This window comes from Rhinoraja longicauda, chromosome 25 (genome assembly GCF_053455715.1).
Source record: "Rhinoraja longicauda isolate Sanriku21f chromosome 25, sRhiLon1.1, whole genome shotgun sequence".
Taxonomy (NCBI): domain Eukaryota; kingdom Metazoa; phylum Chordata; class Chondrichthyes; order Rajiformes; family Arhynchobatidae; genus Rhinoraja; species Rhinoraja longicauda.
The window spans coordinates 16,002,650-16,021,272 of NC_135977.1; the positions used below are offsets into that span (position 1 = coordinate 16,002,650).

Below are 18,623 nucleotides of genomic sequence, written 5' to 3' on the forward strand. Positions count from 1 at the left end.
TTTCGGATGCAAGCAATAAAGCCCTGGACCCAACTTCTCATATATTCGATGAAGGCAAACTGAGTTACAATTTGGGTTCGGTAACCAAGACTTTAACAGCCCCAAAACCAAAAGTTTCTCCAAGACCATTTTCCTCAGAAAAATCCTTTGTGCCATTCTCACCTCTTCGGATCGCACAAGCACCTGCTGCAGCCTCGGAGCTTAGGAGAGTAACTTCGAAAGTTACTCCATCAGGGAGGCTGGCTGTAGCTACAGGCGATGAGGAAGCAAGGTTCAAGGGCACAGCAGCAAAGCATTCACCAGTTGCTTTACCGCTTTGGTCTTTAGCTCCAGGATCGTCACTGGGATCTGAGAGCATCAGTTACTTTGGGGCAAGTGTTTCTCGGGATGATGAAAACATGCTTCATTTGCCTTCAACACCAAATCTCTATAATGTTGCAGCTTCCTCGTCCAGCGCAGCCTTGAATTCAGAAAGTATGGCAGACGAGGAGAACGACTATTCCAAAGCGAAGCCAACTACATTGGTTATTTTGGAAACTTCTACTCAGAATTTAAAATCCAACAACTCCATTGAAGGTGACTCAAAAGCTGGGAAATGGATTAGCAGACATGCTCCCCAGGATCTCCAGATGCCAAGGACCTCAAAACCCTTTACATTGCCTAAACCAACCTTGCATTTTGGAAAGTGCAGCTCAAGTGCCATTCAAGGGATCGTGATGTCAGATCCCGCAGTGCTTCCTCTGAGTGTTTTGGAAAAGTTGGACCAAACTGTAGGACAAGACACAGACTACACAGATAAGGAAAAGGACATTGCTGGCACCTCAGTTTCTCGCAAATCCCAGCTAAGGAAATCCAGACCATTATCTGCATGGCTTTCTGGAACGACACTCGACCAGAAATCAGAAACTGCCATAAAACACAATGAAAATGCAGCTTCTCCTGAAAAACCTTGGCTCAAAAAGCCCAGGCCTCTGTCCATGGACCTAACCGCCAGGTTTGAAGCAGCAGGGTCCACGGTGTACAAGAGAAATAACAGCCCATTGGAGGAAAGCAAAGAGAATGTCCCCGTTATGCAAAAGCAAGGTGCTCTGTTCTCAGGGACTGAACTCAAAGCAGAAAGGTCAGCAGCCGAAGTGGAGAAATCCCGGTCTCCAACGTCTGATGACCTTGAAAACAAAGGAAGGAATTACCTGTTTGTTGGTAAAGAAAAAGTTAATAGCATTCCAAAGATAGATATCAGCATAAACGATGACAAGGGTCTTGTGTTGTCTGAGACAGAAAAAGAAGAGGAAATTAGTTCACGAGAAAGCAAGACACTGTGGCACAATGACAATAGTGACAATATAACCATTGCAGGACCCAGAAAGGAGGAAAAGGAAGAGAGAACGTTGACTACCTCATTAAAAACTAAAAAGGAGAAATTGGAAAGTAACCAGGAGCAACAGAAAAGTTTGACAAATCGGGAATTGGATAAAATTCCTAGTCTGAAGCCCACTCCAAACGATGAAAATCCTGGTTTGGGTTCAAATGATCGAGGACCAAAAGGGAATAGAGCTCCAATTTGTGGTGGGATGATTAAGAGACGCATCAGTCTTCTCATTAACAATGCCAGCAGCAGCCCAGCAAAAAACGAGAGCACGCAGGCAGCTGGTGAGAAGGAGAAGATAAACATTTGTGTCAAGCAGCAAGTCCAAAGCTTCATTTCCGAGAACAAAGAACAAATCCAAAGTCCCCAAAGGCGATCGCTTCCACCTCGACCTCTGTCTTCAGATATAACCAAACTGTACGTTACAGTTTAATTTGTGATGTTTACTACATCTGTGCTTAAATCAAAATGCATCCCATGTCATTATTTTCAGCCCTGCGTGTTGATACCTGCAGGTTGAATTCATCGTTAATCACACACAGTTGAGTCTAGGCACAAAGCATTTCTCTATTCTGTTCAAACTGAAGAGAATTTGCCTAGACCGCTCAGGGACAGACACACGCCTTCAGATTCAGACATCTGTTAGGAGTTGCACACAGCACTTCACCAGTCAGTTATGCCTAAATCTCTCATTCTCTCCATTAGTTTTCTTTCCCTCACTGCAAATGCTAGCCTTGTTTACAATACAGCTGGAATACATACAAAACACTGGAGTAACTCAGACCCTTCTTCACACCCGAAACGTCACCTATTTCTTGTCTCCAGAGATGCTGTCTGACCCACTGAGTTACTCCAGCTTTTGTGTCTATCTTTGTTTTAAACCAGCATCTGCAGTTCTTTCCCACACAGCTGGAATACATGTCTGATTCTTCAAGAACTGGTCAGCGGACAGAACCAGGTTCTGAAGCTCCCAGTGCCTGATCCAACACATCAGAGCACTGATCCAACACATCATTCCACTACCGGCAAAAAGCAGAGCTTCTACTACAGCAACCGAGCTGAGAGCTGAGTAATCCATCATGTGTTATGCTTTCTGTAAAAACCTGTTGGCTGAACATTTCTTGCATAAAAACCTGTCTGTATTTGTTAAACCATTCACACGGTCAAAGGAATGCATTTACTTGTTGAGTTAGCAGAGTTAATAACCAGCACCTCGTTCTCCTCTACTTTTTGGTTATGACCGCACGATCGATAAACAAGATCCCCCATGTGTCATGTAAAATTATTTAGTAATTTTGAATTTGAATTAAATGTTCTGCCAGTTTTCTTGTTTTTTCCATTATGATGTGAAGGGAGATTGCACACGGCACACAACCCTGTACAATCACGCACTCGCCCAACTCGGACACCACTCAGATACTGGATTGGACGCCTCTGGTTAATGAGCCTCCACACAGCCAAGTTCCAGCATGAAAACACATCCCGGGTTCCTCCCAAATTCTGCTGTTTTGCTACATTTTTTGCAAACGACCTTTTGTCGAGTTGCTTCCTCAGTAATTTCCCCTCATGTCCAGACTTGCTCAGCAATAACCTTCCCTAAACGAGATTAACAGAATCTGGTTATTCTTATGTATACGTAAACGATCAGATTGGCGTGGTCGTAACTAGAACATTCCTGCCTTTGTTCACTCACTGCCCTTCCTTACAACAGCCTGGGGTTTGTGTATTGGGGAATGCCGATTGTAGGAACACAGCCAATTGCCCTGTGATTGTCACATTGTTGTGACAATATTTTGCCTCCATATCTTGGTTTTTAAAAGAACAGTCTGAAAACTATACTCCTTTTTCTCAACAGTAGCACAAAATGACTGATTCTGTTTAGCCAGTTCTTTGTTAGCCATTTCTCTCACTAATTGAGTGGAAGCTCTTTCTAGCTTTTATTCCAAAGGGCTGTTGCCTTACAGATAAATAGCTTCAAATTTAAATTTGTTTGATTCATGATTTCCTGAACATTTTCTCAAAAGGTTTGAAGCTCGAGCAGTTGTCGATGCTGGTCGTTTGGAGAAGCAGGTGGATATGACTGTCTTTTCATCTCCAGAATGTTCCGTTTTGCAAAACACTCAAGAGCAGAGAGGGATGGAGATCATTGAAAAAGAAAATGAAGTTGAAACAGACTCGGTAATGAACTTGTGCTTTTCACTTGACTGTCAGGCCATGGTAAACCCAGTAAGGCAACAAAATCTCTCTTTTGATGTCGGCTGCTATATTGATACAGTCCAGCCCAGCTGGAACAATGAGCTTCATTCACTGACTAAAGCAATTTGGATTTATCAAAATGCCACAAGTTAACACAGTGACCTTGCCCATTAGACAGGGATATTCTTGAATGCTCAGCAGCATTATCTGTGGGAGTGATTGTTTCTGTGCCGGTCACATGAGGTCCATTGGGTTTGACGTACGACACACAACAAGAAATCTATGGTTTAGTAATCCCCACAAACATTTCAAATTTAACAAAGAAGCAATTGTTAGAGAACATCTTTTGAATCATTGAAAGTCATAATTTAAGTACTATATGTTTTTAAACAGAAAATGGAAAATTCACTTAACCTGCTTAATTTGAAGTCTTGATTGAATTTGGCAGCTAAAAAACTCTCAGCTTGGGTAATCATAGAAGTGACGTTACAGTGGATGTTCAGTGCTGTTTCATGAATTTACTTCTCATCGTCATTGCTTTTCAATGGCACGTCTGGTCACCTGGGATTTTACTTGCTGCGGCTGCCTTATAACGTGAAGAACTCTGGTTGAAAAGCTCTGAATCCCATTTACTGTCCATACTCCGTTCACTAACGGGTGGTGTTACAACCACATGAATTGGTCATGGTCAAAGGTTTCTGGCGAGTTCAAGGAGGTAGCGTTTGCAATCAACATTGTGGGAAGAGATGAAGAGAGTACTGTGATCCAGTTCATAGTTGTAGTCTAATTAAATCAATTGGAACACTCTGAACCACATGGCTCATAATACTTTTTTTTGCTCCCCTTCCATCCCCAGCAGAATTAATTCCCCTTTGCCTTTCCCACCAATTGTTCAGGACAGGAGGAACAGTTTGTGGGAATGGCTCCCAGGCAGGTTCCCTGCAAGTTGCATGCCACTGTGAGTTGGAAATGGATCACTCCAACCTCATTGATGCTAGAACCATTAAGCACTGGTGCAGGGGAATTAAGGATGTGCTTTGTGCTCAGTCCATGTCAGAACTGTCCACGTCTTGTGAATTAGTTCATTGGGAGTCCTTCTAAGCATCAGTCAGAACGTGGTCTGATCAAACTTTGGTTCACTCATCCTGATCTCACAGTTTCTTATGTTGACTCCCTCTGAGTTTTTTCCAATAACTTCATCTCCAAATGTCCTTCTGTATTTTTTTTCTTACCCACACACTATTTACTGGATCGTTCATCAGGGCATTATGCAGCTGAATGCTGGTTCCAAACACACTTATTCCTTAACAAAACTATCAACATCTCTACACTTCCTACCTGCTCGCCACTCTACCATCTCCAGTTTCATCAGTCCTAACAATCTGTCATATGTACTCTTATTGAATGTCTGTTGTTGAGCATCGGACTCCACCCACTGGGTCTCGTGATCAGTTTTTGCTCTCTGTCTCTTCCAGGTGCATGTGGTGGAGCCGGAACCAGAGTATAGTTGGAGCAGGCTTATATCAGTGAAGAAAGTGAGCAAAGCTTTGGATAAAGAGACCACCGATGAGGAAACCAGCTTGGAGAAAATGATCAGGCCAAACAATGCTGGGAGGAAGAGGGAGATGAAGATTGGGACCTGTGCGTCTGAGACCACCGCTGCTTCAACAACCAAACTTGGTTCCCAACGTTCAGACGGACAGAAATGTGAGCTTGAACCATTGAAGTTTGAGTCGCTGGTAAAACCTGTCAGAGTATTTGTAGTTGAAAATGAGACCCAACCTCAAAGGGTCCCAGAGATAATGGACTGGGAAGGTTCTTCCAACTCCGTAGATTCCCGCTTTGATAAAGAGAGAAGATCGGAACAAACTTCCAAATCTGGACCAAAGAGCTACATGGCTGTGAGAGCAGCAGTTAGAGTAACACAGAATGAACTAGAGAGCAAGAATACAAAATCTCAGGTTGAAGATATATCTTTAGAGCGGAAAGAAAAGATTTACTTTGAAACAGAGGAACAATCTGATTCTGGGTCTTACTCTGGAAAGATCACTGAAAGAAATGTTCCCAGTTTGCTGCCAGCTGGAAGTGACGAGAAAGTTGGTGTTTTGCAGAAGGCATGTGAGGAAGCAGTCTGTCTCGCACTCCCAATTACCTCTGCAGACAGGGTCGATGTACAGAGCACCAGGAAGTCAAATGGTGTGACAGGTCAAACAAAACCTAAAGAAAATGTTTGTGGTTTTAGGAGACGCTGGAACCAGCCACATCCAACTGAGAACAACTCTCCATTAGAGATACCCTCAACTGCATCAGATTCTGAAATCAGTGAAGTGGAGGTGTTGAAAACGGTGCAAGTTCAGCAGTCGGTGCTCAGCTCAGCAAAGCCCAGCTTGGATAAAATTGGAAAGAAACAAGTGAAAGTGAGTCGACACAGCTCCTTCAATAATCCAGGCATGTTCCTTTCAAAAGCCAGCACGAGGTATCCTGACTTAAGAAAATATGATGACTTGATCATCCAGGAGCTGCTTCTGTCTTCCAGATCCAAGGACAATATTGAAACTAAACATTGGTTGCAAGATGAGACAGCTTCAGATTTCTATTGGAAAGCCCCATCAAAGGCAGGAAGGGATGAGAAAAGCAAGAAGGTTTCTTCAGAAGTCAACGCTGGTGCTGATCAAATGTACGGCTCTTCAACTGAGGCTGGCTACAAGAAGCATAACTGTGTTTCAGCTGATAGGAGAACAGACAGCTTCTGTGAAGATTTCTCCAAAGATTACCCCAGATTTTCCACCCCAGAAAAACCAAAATCGACTTTGTTGACTGAAGAGTTTCTTGCCAAGCCATGGACAGACGGGCTGGAGGATTCGTCAGAGGAGGCCCATGTAACACCAACTGTGCAAAAGTCGAAAGCGGCAGATGTTGAGAAGCCAAGAAAGACCAGGAGCAGTCTGGCAAGTAAATGTCACAGTGTATTAGACCTGGATGTTTTGATGGCAGAATACAGAAAAGAAAGTTCAGCGAAGAAAATTGAAGAGCCAAAGAGTTTTCATTACCAGAATAAGACGAGCGGCCACCATTCCAAAGCTCTTCAAAACGATTATGAAGAACATGGAAGCCCAAAGTTGACAAAATCAGCTAATCTAGACTCTGGAAAATCATCCCTTTCAGGCAAAAAGAAAAGTACTTGTGATAAGCTGAATAAAAAGGCTTTACATCGCAACAGTGTCCTCGACCTTGATGCCCTGATGGCTGACTACACGAAAGAATCATCAAGACCTGCAGATATTCTCCAAAAGACATCTGGATCCAAACTAACCAGTGGCCTGTCACCTGGTGTAAAAATTCAGGAAACATTTTCACCTCTTTCTGAAGAAGTGAAGATCTCGCCACGAGGCGATCAAGTAAAGAAATGTCACGCTGCAGAATTTAAAAGAGATGCTTATGATGGTGCAGTCAGTGATGTGACAAGGTGCTCAGGAGAAGAGAAAGCAGGCAGGCCATCCTCCACCGACTGTGATCACAAGGCGTTGAGGAAGTACGAGGGCCAGTCAGCCGGCCAGCAGTCAGACGGTGAACGGGGTGGGGGCCCCAGCACAGTGCTCCCTGTCAGCAGACGGTCCCGGCATGAGAGGAGGAAGACCAGACCATCCTCTGCTTATGTCGAGCACAGGGAGGAGCAGCAGCCCAGTGTCCCTGCAGAGGGACAGAGAACAGAGGCTGGCAGAGACAGAGGAACAGCCGGAAAGTATGGCCAGGGGGAGATGATGCCTGGCAGCAGGGAAGGCAGGAGTGAGGAGGGAAGGTTCATGACTCCTATGGAGATGGGCCAGCCACATCAATCGCCAGGAGGGCTTTACCTGGATCCTGAGACTAGAGGCTGGGATTATTTGGCTGGTTCAAGGAGGCCTCTGCATGGTTCTTTATATAACGTACTGGAGAAAGAAAAGATTGTTGAACTGTCAGTAGATGACGAACAGCGTTCAGAGGTGGAAAGCGGAGTGACAGGAGATGGGGAGCATTCTGCCCGGAATTCTCCCAGGATAATGAAGAGCCATCGCAAAGATCCTCGCCACTCGGTTTCAGAGTTGAAGAAATCACGGTCTTTTGCAATTCACAAGAATCCACAAAAGGCAGCGGATGGGCCTGCACTGAACCAGGAAGGCACACCAACAGACTCCAAAACTCCCAGAGGCAGAAGGAGCCACTCCGCTGACAGGGTTCACAGCCGTGGTCCAGAGCTTTCAAAGCTCGGGGTGCCATCATCAGGGGAGGATAAGTCATCAGGGGAGGATAAGTCGGTGAGTGGCCTTGGAATAATATTAATTGTGGCTTTGTGGCGCGTCGAAAAAGCCCAAAATAAAGGCAAGGAGCCGGGTATTTCGGGAGCGATGTGTTTATTACGTTCTCTAGACCAGTCGAGTCTGCCAGAGAGCGATCGCGCCTAAAACCCCGTCCTTTATACCCGTAGCTAAGGGCCGCCCCCCTGGACCGGTCCATTCCCGTGCCGAGAGGTCGGTAGTGGTATGGCCCGACCCTTGGGAGCCACCACAGCATCAGCTAAACCCATTATTTTAATGTTATCAATTGATGGAACCGGGATGTTAAACTTTTGCCAGTGGTAATAATACTGTTTTAGTTTGATCACGGTTGATTCTGCAACTGATTGAAAATATCGCATTCTACCATAATGACCCGAATGTAGTATAGATAAATTAAAATCGTATGTGGCAGAACTTGTAACTTTGGAATATCTTTACATTGAGAACTGGATTCCCCACAAAAGTCGGGTTTAACTAAATTTCCAGAGCTTTCAAGACCACTCTGTGCAGCAGTATAGTTTAATTTAGAGATACAGCATGGAAATAGGCCCTTCAGCCCATCGAGTCCACACAGACCAGCGATCACCTGTTCATACTAGTTCTATGTTATCCCACTTCCTCATCCACTCCCTACACACTAGGGACAATTTATACTACATACAGTTGATTATGTAGCTTGCTATTTTCTATCAATTGTAGTCATAAAGTTACACAGCACAGAAACAGGCCATTTGGCCCATATCAGTGGGAATAAAGTAATGGTGTGCAGGTGACTCCTGCCTTTGACACTTCCCAGTGAACGGTACACGAGAGGCCACATTCTGTCTACACGAGATTTGCCTTAAGGTGGCATGTTTAATGGAGATGTTTGTCAATTGTTTAACACGCCTTGCTTTATCTGTGACAGGATTCCCAACGTGTGGGAAAGGAGGAAAGTGTGGATTTACCAAGGAGCACGAGACGGACACTCGAGGATATGATTAAGATGTCTGTAAAGGCCATGAAACCGAGTGAAACAGTCTCCCGTTCCAGGCGGGAGGTGGCACAGGAGAAACGTCACGTGCACAAGGCAGTAAGAGACGGTCGTTACATTTGGTGCCTTCCCTGCGACGGAAAACGGCCGTGCGGTCAGTGCCGGTGTAGCCAGGCGGTGCCGCAGTAGACGGGCGGCATGCCGGTGACACTGTGGATGTGCATGTTGGTGGACAGGTGGACAGTCAATGTCGGTGTAGACAGGTGATGTGTCGGTGCCACTGTGGATGTACATGATGTTGGTGCAGCCATTTACGGGCAGGCAGTCAGCACGGGTTGTTGGTGGACAGGCAGTTGGTGGGTTGTTGGTGGACAGGCAGTTGGTGGGTTGTTGGTGGACAGGCAGTTGGTGGGTTGTTGTGGACAGGCAGTCAGCACAGGTTGTTGTGGACAGGCAGTCAGCACGGGATGTTGTGGACAGGCAGCTGGCGGGTTGTTTTGAACGGGCAGTTGGCGGGCTGTTCGTGGACAGAATTAACAATGGAATGAGGTACCAAATATCAGTTAGAATTACACAGCTTGGCAACAGGAAAGGGCTTCATGTCCTTTGGAGAGGAGGTGCGTAAATGAGTAATATTGTCTTCCAGCACATAGAATGTGTTTTAAATAGACTTAAAGGAGTCACTAAAGAGCTTGAAAGTAATTTTGATACTGTTTTCCCACCAAAGTAGTGGCAGGAAATGGCATGATTCCCATTTGTGCAAAGTTTTTAGCAAAGGTCAGGCTCTGTTTTACATCAAATGTTTTGAGGACTTTGGACTGAAATAAATCAGCTGGGACTTCCTCGTGTCCTGAGTGTGGTCAGAGTTGTTGCTGGGCAGAAGTTCTCAGCGTTTGCCAATGGAGGAGAGGTGGGTGAGGAGGCTGGTCTGCGATGGGGTCGGGGTACTCTGTCTTTTGATAAAATGATTGACTTGGAAATAGCCCATTGCATCAGTGCTATTGTCGTTTAATGATCATTGATTTAATGAGCTGTTAAAATGCTGCAGAATGCTACAGTTAAATGGAGGACCCAGTGTACCCCAAATTCTTCCTGCAGTATCGTTGACCACCGATTGAAACCAGCCACGTCACTGTCACTTTTAAACTGGGAAATTATTGTGTCACAGATATTTGTAGCTCCAGTCTGCCACTCAAAGTCGATCATCATTCTGCAGCTCAGTGCAGTGTCCAGCCATGAATAATATCATGTCCAAGGCTACGGGGTACTGTTATTGCTCACGTGGTCTGTGCGGAGTGTGGCTTCCCCTCCATCGGTATGCGGGAGCTGAAAGAACATTTTACAACGTGGATAACGTTGTTCACGTTAATAAGTTTCTGTATTTCCTTAATGCAAATGAAGAAATGATTTAGTGTTTGCAAAAGTATCCTCCTCTCTGGGGAGAACGTTTCTGGTCGAGATGCTTCTTCAGACTCAGAATAATCAGTGATACTGATCCTGTAATCTTACGTTCTTTTGTAATGTGAGAGTGGTCCATCAGTATTCGGAGATAATCAGAGATATTGAGGACATCGAGGTATCTCTGGTCCATACTCTTGTTGCTCCCAAGGCAGAACAGAAAGCACCAAATGACTGAATAAAATATAACGCAGAATGCTTGTAACGATCTAAATCAGCCAGTGGGCATTACAACAAAGATTCAGGGCAATATTTTCCTTCGTGTAGGAAGGAATGGCAGATGCTGGTTTACACTGAAGATAAACATAAAATGCTGGGGTAACTCAGCAGGACAGGCTGCATTGCTGCAGAAAAGAAATAGGTGACGTTTTGGGTCAAGACCCGTCTTCAATATTTTCCTTTGCTTGTTCTCCCACTTTGCACAAGAGCTTGACTTGCGCTTATTTCTGTAACCTGGCAATGTCAGACTGAAATAACCAGCTTGCAGGGTGGAGAAGGGTCTCGACCTGAAATGTCACCTATCCGTGTTCTCCACAGATGCTGCCTGACCCGCTGAGTTACTCCAGCGCTTTGTGTCCTTTTAAGATGGAACCTGTTATTCTGCCAGCTCTCTACATCGTGCAGTGCATATCTTTGTCAGCAGATGGCAGGACGACATTAAAGGCCCATGCTGTTCATCCTTCTCTAAAATCTTTCCCCTCACATCTTACATTTATGCCCTCTAGTGACTGAGTGTAGCTCAGAGCACCAGCCTTACGCAACACAAAAAAAGTGATTAAAAGCAATAGATTCTGTGAATATCTAGCACAGCTTATAGTATTTGTGGACATTGAAACGGCTTGAAATTGAAGCTAGAAGTCGGCCCAACATTAAGCAGGTACAGAGGATGGGGTAAGGAAGGAATGAAAGTGCTGTTCTATGATACATCAGAGGCAGAAGTGATGAGAAAACAAAATAAATAATGGTGCGTGGTAAAAGGGAACAGCAAAGAGACAAGAAACGCAAGACTGATCTGGAGAAGATGTAAAGTGCTGGCCAAAGTGCTGGAGATGTAAAGCACTGCTGACAAGTACCGTGTAGCACAAGGGTGACATGGATGGTGAAGCTGGTTGAATTCACGGTTGGCCCAGAGGGTAGTTGAGTGTGTGATAGAAATCTGAGGGGCCGTTTCTCAACTCTCACCACTTCGATCGACACTGACCATGGAGAGAAACGCCAATGGTTCCAGCAACATCCCAGGGGTTCACATCCTCAAACAAAGCAATGTGAACCTTATTTGACAAAGCCGGGCAGATGACCAAAGTCCTGGTGAAGAGGTCAGTTATTTCAGCTTTGACATTTTTAACCACAGGGAGAGAGAGGATGAGTGAAAGTGGCAGAGCAGGTCTGTGCCTTCTCATCTGCCCTGTGACCACCCCAGCTCCTATCGTTCATTGAACTGCAATGATGTGTGTTCAGACCCCATCAGAACACAGCCCATGGTCACAGAAGCAGATTAACCTGCTGTGTTGCCACTGTTTTTCTGATTTGAATCTCAAACAGCTGGTAGATTCTGTCATGAATTTGAGAAACTCAATTTTCTTTAGTGAAAGTGTTGCCTCTGAAACTTACTCTTACAGTTCTAATTGCAGGTGAGCTGTGTTGGAACATCTTTATCTGGGCACCATGTTTAATTTCAGAAAGGCTTCACATTTCATTTCAGCTCTGTTAGTTTTTCACAAAATAGATTGTCGTGACATCCTCCAGAAGGTTTACATGGAACGGAATGCTTGGTTTCACTTTGAATCATAGAGAACGGGATATCGCACGCACGCACGCACGCACACACATACACACACCCTCCCCCCCCCGAAGAGTGAAAGTGGTCTCCTCCCTCTGAACGCTGACTGACTTACAGCAGTTGTTGGAGGTAAAGGAACCGCAGGTGCTGGCATCTTGTGCAGGACAAAGTGCTGGAGTAACACTCTGAAGAGAGGTCCCAACCCAATATGTCACCTGTTCACCTTCTCCAGAGATGTTGCCCGGCCTGCTGAGTTTCTCCAGCACTTTGTGTCCTAGACAGTAGTTGTTGCTTGTGTTGTGTTGGATTTCTTCAGGTTTGTGAAACTGAAAATGAGCAGTTGTGTTGGAGTGGATAGCCTCGAACGATCAAACTGAGTGATCTGAGTCAAAAATTATATGGAAGGAAAATAAGTTAATATATACTGGTGTGTTCACGATACTTTTATCAGCCGTCTTTCTTTGAGAAAGGAAGTAAAGAACAAGACTGTTGATGCTTGTTTTTCTTGTATTTGTTTCTGAGATGCATTGAGTTGCTGTCATCCCATGACCTCAGCTTATCTATGACAGCACAGAGGCAATGAAATGACAGCAGTCTCACATTAATAGGCCATCACAACTTCATCGCCATCATGGCGGCAGCTTCTTCGTTGCCATAGTGACTTGCACCAACCGACTGAGCAGCGGCGTTGTGACTTGTCAATCAGGGAACCTTGCATGGAGAACCGCAACTGCAGAAGGTAGAGTATTGGACTCGGCATCAGCTCCCCAAGTCTCCATACAACCCCACACCGACTGAACGATGGAGCGTCTTATAGGTCTTATAAAGGAGAATATTCGCCATTCAAATTAAATAACAAATTGAGGACAGAATTCTTGCCCAGGATGAGCTGACAATCCTCTGACAGAGTTGTAAGGTTCACACCAGGGATGGAGTTGAGCTAGTTCCTCCTGTCCCAGGGTATAAAGTTGTTGACCTGGTGGGACTTCATAGTCCTGCCGGTCAAAGTGAACATTGTAAACTGAGAGGAAAAGCTTCTTGAAACAATTAGCTTCACATCTTCCCCCACATTTGTTGTATTCGGCCCTTTCACGAATGCAGGAAATGCATCAAATTTTGATAAAGCTGTATCTTGGTTGAGCTCCAGATCTTTATGATGACTCATTGGGCCAAAAGCTATGTTTCAGGTCAACTAGTAAAGTTGAGTTGAGTTTGTTGTCAGATGCACAAGTACAGTGATGTACAGGTACACTGGGAGTCTGACAGAAACACAGAGAACGTCTGAAACTCTCACCCAGTCAGGTCACACCTATGGACTTGCTGAATGCTTCCAGCATTTTCTGTTTTTATACCACATCACTGAATCTGCCTCAGAGAAAAAAAAACACTTGACTATTTATTATTTAGGATATTAAGATTTTTTATGTTATCTATGATGTGACGCTTGATCTCCCTGGTTTTATTCAGGGGTTCAATAAGGAATACTGGTTAGCTCTTGATCGCCAACAGAATGGATTGAGTAATTTAACATTCACTATGTAAAAAGCTTAGTAAGTTAAATTTGCTAAAGTTTAATTATACACTGCAGTTAGAAATGACGTGATCCTTGGGTTGAGTTGCATTACCTCATGCAGTGCTATAGAATCATGACATCATTGTGTTTTGCTCATTCGTTCCCAGATCTTGTGCATTTCCCTGAAACTTTCAGTCCCACGGGGATTCTGTGCCATCACTTCTGCACTCTCCATCTAGGTTCCTTCACTGAAACCATGAGATTCAACACTGAATCCATCAATAAACCCTTTATCTCATGGGTGATGTGATCCTCCTATTGCAGATGTGTGATTTTGTTTGTATGGGTCACAGATATGAGCAAATAGACCTGATAGACCTGAGCTGGACATCCAAAGATGAACAGCAGTGGTGGAATCTATGCCTTTTACAGATGGCGGTATTGTATGAAGTTAGGAACATGACTGAGCAGAAAGCGACAGAGAAATTATAGATAGATACAAATCAGCGGGTCAGACAACATCTCTGGAGATGCTGTCTGACCTGCTCGGTCACTCCAGCTTTTTGTGTCCATCTTTGGTTTAAGCCACCATCTGCAGTTCCTTCCCACACAGAGAAGAAATGATGTTGTACATATTTTCAACCTCTCCTGCCAGTGGTTGGTTGAGACGGTGAATAAGAGATTTGCTCTCATTCTTCTGTTTGTGATCTGTAAGTGAATAATGTTGGTGGCATCAAGGTTTGAGTTGATGGCACTGCCCCGAGCCTCACAGCTTCTTGCTCTCCTTCAAAGTCTGACCTGAAATCACAAAGTACTACGCTGTGCAAATTGGGAAGAACCACGTTTCTGCGCACTGTCGCTCCTGGATAGGATTTAAGAAGGGATTTCCTCCAGTTCAGCTTTGGCTCAGCACCACAAACAATAACGTCTTGTGCTGTCCCAAGCCCGAACTGCCCAAGCTTTTGCTACTTTCAATACGGTGCTGATAAAGTAGCGTGTAATGAAAGTGACGTTCACTTCATGGTGACTTTGCCTTGTTCTGTGAACGTAATGTTCTCGTTCTCAACAGATTTTTCTCATGATGTTGGGATGGGATTGGGGTGACCTGGTGTCATGGAACGCGGGCAGAGTGAATGATATGGCTGCCATTGCTCCGTCCCTGCCCCTCCAGCACCAGCCTTGATGTGAGGTTGATAATGTTTTTGTCCAATGCTGTTGAGCGAGTTTAACCTTTTGGGTGTGAGATGGCTCCACAATGGTTTCTGGTTTCTTTGACTCCATATCTTCAACTCCATTTGTCTGAAGGTGTTCAGAACCTGGCGTGTTCACTCTGAGAACTTGATGCATCGGGCCTGAGTGCCCCCTGGTGATAAATGGTCTGACATGTTTCACTTTGTAATTCCATGCTGATCACGTCGGGCTTTACAGTGACACCATTTACACTCTTTTGTTTAACTGCACTCGTACTTATAAACAGTAAATACTTGGAGCAGAAACATTTGCATAACAACGGGAAAGAGCAGGGAATGATTTGGACACGTGTCAGCAGCAAATCCAGAATGGCCTGAATAGCACCATCCTCCATTCATTAGACTGATTGAGAATGATCAGCCATGATCACATTGAATGGTGGTGCTGGCTCGAAGGGCCGAATGGCCTCCTCCTGCATCTATTGTCTATTATAATCCGATTCTGTGAACTACTGCCCCCAAGGTGCAGGTAAACCCACCAATTCCTGCCGCCCACTCTCAAAAGTCAATGGATAATTTTGAGAGGATGCTTGTCAAATGCAAATCATTCACCAAAAGTCCACTCAAAGCAAAAAATATTTTCTGTTCATTTCAGTTCATCTCAACTCGGGAAACGGATCTCATCTTCAGGGATTTGTAAATGTTTCTTATTCCTGAGGATTCAGACGGTGGTTTAGGGAATAATTCTGGAGCTAAGGTGTTGTTTCCCATGGCTGGAGAATCTAAAACTAAAGGGGTTGGTTACAGAACAAGCAGCTCAGACATTCAGGAATTAATCAGGGGAAATTTCTTGACCCAAGTGTTGTGAACCATTGGAGCTCTCTGTCCATTTCTGTTTCTATTCTATTAGATTATTCTTTTAAAAAAAATTGAAATACCTAGAACCTATCCCACTCTAACCTTGTCACAGAAAGGACTATAAATCTAGGCTCTGCGACTGATCTGAGATTGTTTAAGCCTTGAACAGTGGTGTGGTTCTACTGAACCCGTGCTGTGACCGTCACAAGGCCATCTGTAGTGTTCAAAACCAAACACCCACTCAATGGGGAGTGTCTGGGACCCAGTGCACATGAAGGATCAATTCCTTCCCCTTGTATTCCAGCCCCCTGACATTAAAAACAACTTATCGTTATCACTTCTGTACATTTTGGAACCAGTCCACCAGCTGTTTGTGCTCTTTGACCACGGAACCCAGCAAACGTTGGCTGCTCCTGAACTCCACATCTAAAGTAAAGGAAGGAACTGCAGATGCTGGTTTACACTGACTTCTCTAACTGCAAGTAACCCTTGCTTTCCCTCTCTCTCCAACCCTCCCGCATCCTAGTTCTCCAACTAGTTTCACTGTCCTGATTAAATCTTACTGTTTGTATACTTCGTTGTCAGCTTCCTCTCAGCTAACAATGACCCTTTCTACATTTTCCTTGACTTTCTCCCTTTTGATCTCTCATTTTCACACCTTGCCCTTCCATATGTCTCTCCCTCTCCCATGAATCTCAGTCTTGACATGAAACGTCACCCATTCCTTCTCTCCAGAGATGCTGCCTGTCCCGTTGAGTCACTCCAGCATTTTGTGCCTATCTACATCTCCTTAAATGGTTTCGACCGACAACCTTTCACATTTCTACTGAACTTCATGTGCCATAAAATAGACACAAAGAGCTGGAGTAACTCAGCAGGACAGGCAGCATCTCTGGAGAGAGGGAATGGGGTGACGTTTCAGGTCGAGACCCTTCCTCCATAATGTTGGCCACTTGGTGCCTCGCCCACAGTCTGTCACTCCCGTTACATCCACAGAATTGTTGTTGTTCCGCATTGCACTGAGCAAGGTAACAGCTGATTGTTTTGTATGGATTGAGGTTGGAACAAGGGCTTTTTTAAACGCACTATTACTTTTATTTTCATATATATTCATTATATATTGTTTTAAAGCCTGCCATTGCATTTCCATTGACCTTGCAATCAATAAATGACATTTTGTGATATACCAGTTTGTCATAAACCTCCAGCCTTGAATCACTTTCTGATTAATATGAAATTTCCATTTAGTGTTCCTGCATTTGTTTGTGGAGTCCTTGTTCCTATAAATTTCACCAGAACCCGCAGTCATTTAGTGTAATAATCTCTGAGAGGGCACTTATGTCACCTGGCCTTCTGGTAAGTCTTTAGTTGATCATTGGGGTAATTTGCTGCCCTCGATCTCACTTGTGTGGCTACAATAGGCTCGGGACATGATGAGGCAACCGGGTTATCCGAAGCTTTCTTCTCATTCCCGTGCATATCTACAATGGACAATCACTGCAGATAATGAGGGGGCCTGGATAAAAGAATATAAACATCAAGTTTCAACTCAAACCGTCAAACATTCCTGGGTAAACGTCTAAAAATATGTAAGACCTTTGTTTTGGCTAGAAGTATTATAATGCTTGTTTGTCCAAACACGTTTGCATCTGTGTGTGGTAGGTGTGTTGTGCAATGACCCTGCTCGATACCAGTGAAGAACAGCCCTGCCTGACTGGTTCAGTCACCAAACCTGGCCACACCTCTCCAGGTTAGAAGCTGACTGGCGAATCCCATGTATTATCTGACAGCTGATAGCAAGAAGAGCTAACTGAGTAAATCGAGAGAAACGTTTTTTATTGGTTTGAAGTTTCTAAAATTAGATACTTCCGTGACCTTTGGACCCTTGCACACTTCACACTTATTAAACAATAAACGACCGGGATGGGGTTGCACATCAGCTGTGATCTGGTGGAGTGATTCAAGGGCCCGCGTGGCAAATCTGGCTCCAAGTTTCATTAACCAAATGAAAAGTAAAAGATCTGGAAATCCAGAATAGAAACAAAGTGTTGGCAAAAGGGTCAGGCGCCATCTGCGAAGTTCAGATCCATGACCCCTGAGTCCAAACTTTACTGTTCGAGGTGAAGGACTGTTGTCCTGAAGCATTCACTCTGTGTGCTGCTTCCACACATTCCACCCACCCAGCAGAATATTCCTGCTTTTATTCCAAGTTCAGCGACTCTATGGTAGATGAGAATTCATTGTGTAGCTTCAACAGGAGAAGAGCATTTCTGCTAAAATTGTAATTAACTGAGGTGGTAGGTTCAAAAAGAAGGAACTTCTCAGTTGAATGAGTTTGACCTGAGATTGCTGACTGATGAAATCTCATGCAAATAGATACAGTTCTGGTACTGCAATCTGATTCTGCATGTGGCTTTCCTTCCCGACACCTTCACACGTGGCAAGGCATTAGTGACTGTGCTTTTTTGTGTAAATATAATGCTTTTGGTCACAGTTTGTTCACAGGGAGGGGTGGGAACCACATTGGGGAAGGGGGAGAGGGAGGGATTCCACACATGGGGGGGGAGGGGGGGAGGGGTGGTCCCCACACATTCATATCATATCATATATATATACAGCGCGGAAACAGGCCTTTTCGGCCCACCAGGTCCGCGCCGCCCAGCGATCCCCGTACATTAACACTATCCTACACCCACAAGGGACAATTTAAAAAAAAGACATTTACCCAGCCAATTAACCTACATACCTGTACGTCTTTGGAGTGTGGGAGGAAACCGAAGATCTCGGAGAAAACCCACGCAGGTCACGGGGAGAACGTACAAAACTCCTTACAGTGCAGCACCCGTAGTCAGGATCGAACCTGAGTCTCCGGCGCTGCATTCGCTGTAAAGCAGCAACTCTACCGCTGCGCTACTGCTACACATTCCAGCTGCTGGTGAATTGTTGCACTGCATTAGATGTAATTGGTCAGAA

The 18,623-nt window shown here is 44.7% G+C and overlaps 1 protein-coding gene across 1 annotated transcript in view; it reads left to right on the top strand.

Moving 5' to 3' along the window:
• The first annotated feature begins 398 nt into the window (after window positions 1-398).
• LOC144606077 (uncharacterized) overlaps window positions 399-18,623 on the top strand; it is an 83,742-nt gene continuing 65,517 nt past the window's right edge. Inside the window, exons 1-4 of the mRNA XM_078421879.1 lie at window positions 399-1,783; window positions 3,391-3,544; window positions 5,038-7,857; window positions 8,786-8,950. Of these exons, the coding sequence (XP_078278005.1) occupies window positions 399-1,783; window positions 3,391-3,544; window positions 5,038-7,857; window positions 8,786-8,950 (4,524 nt within the window). The remainder of the gene's footprint in view (window positions 1,784-3,390; window positions 3,545-5,037; window positions 7,858-8,785; window positions 8,951-18,623) is intronic.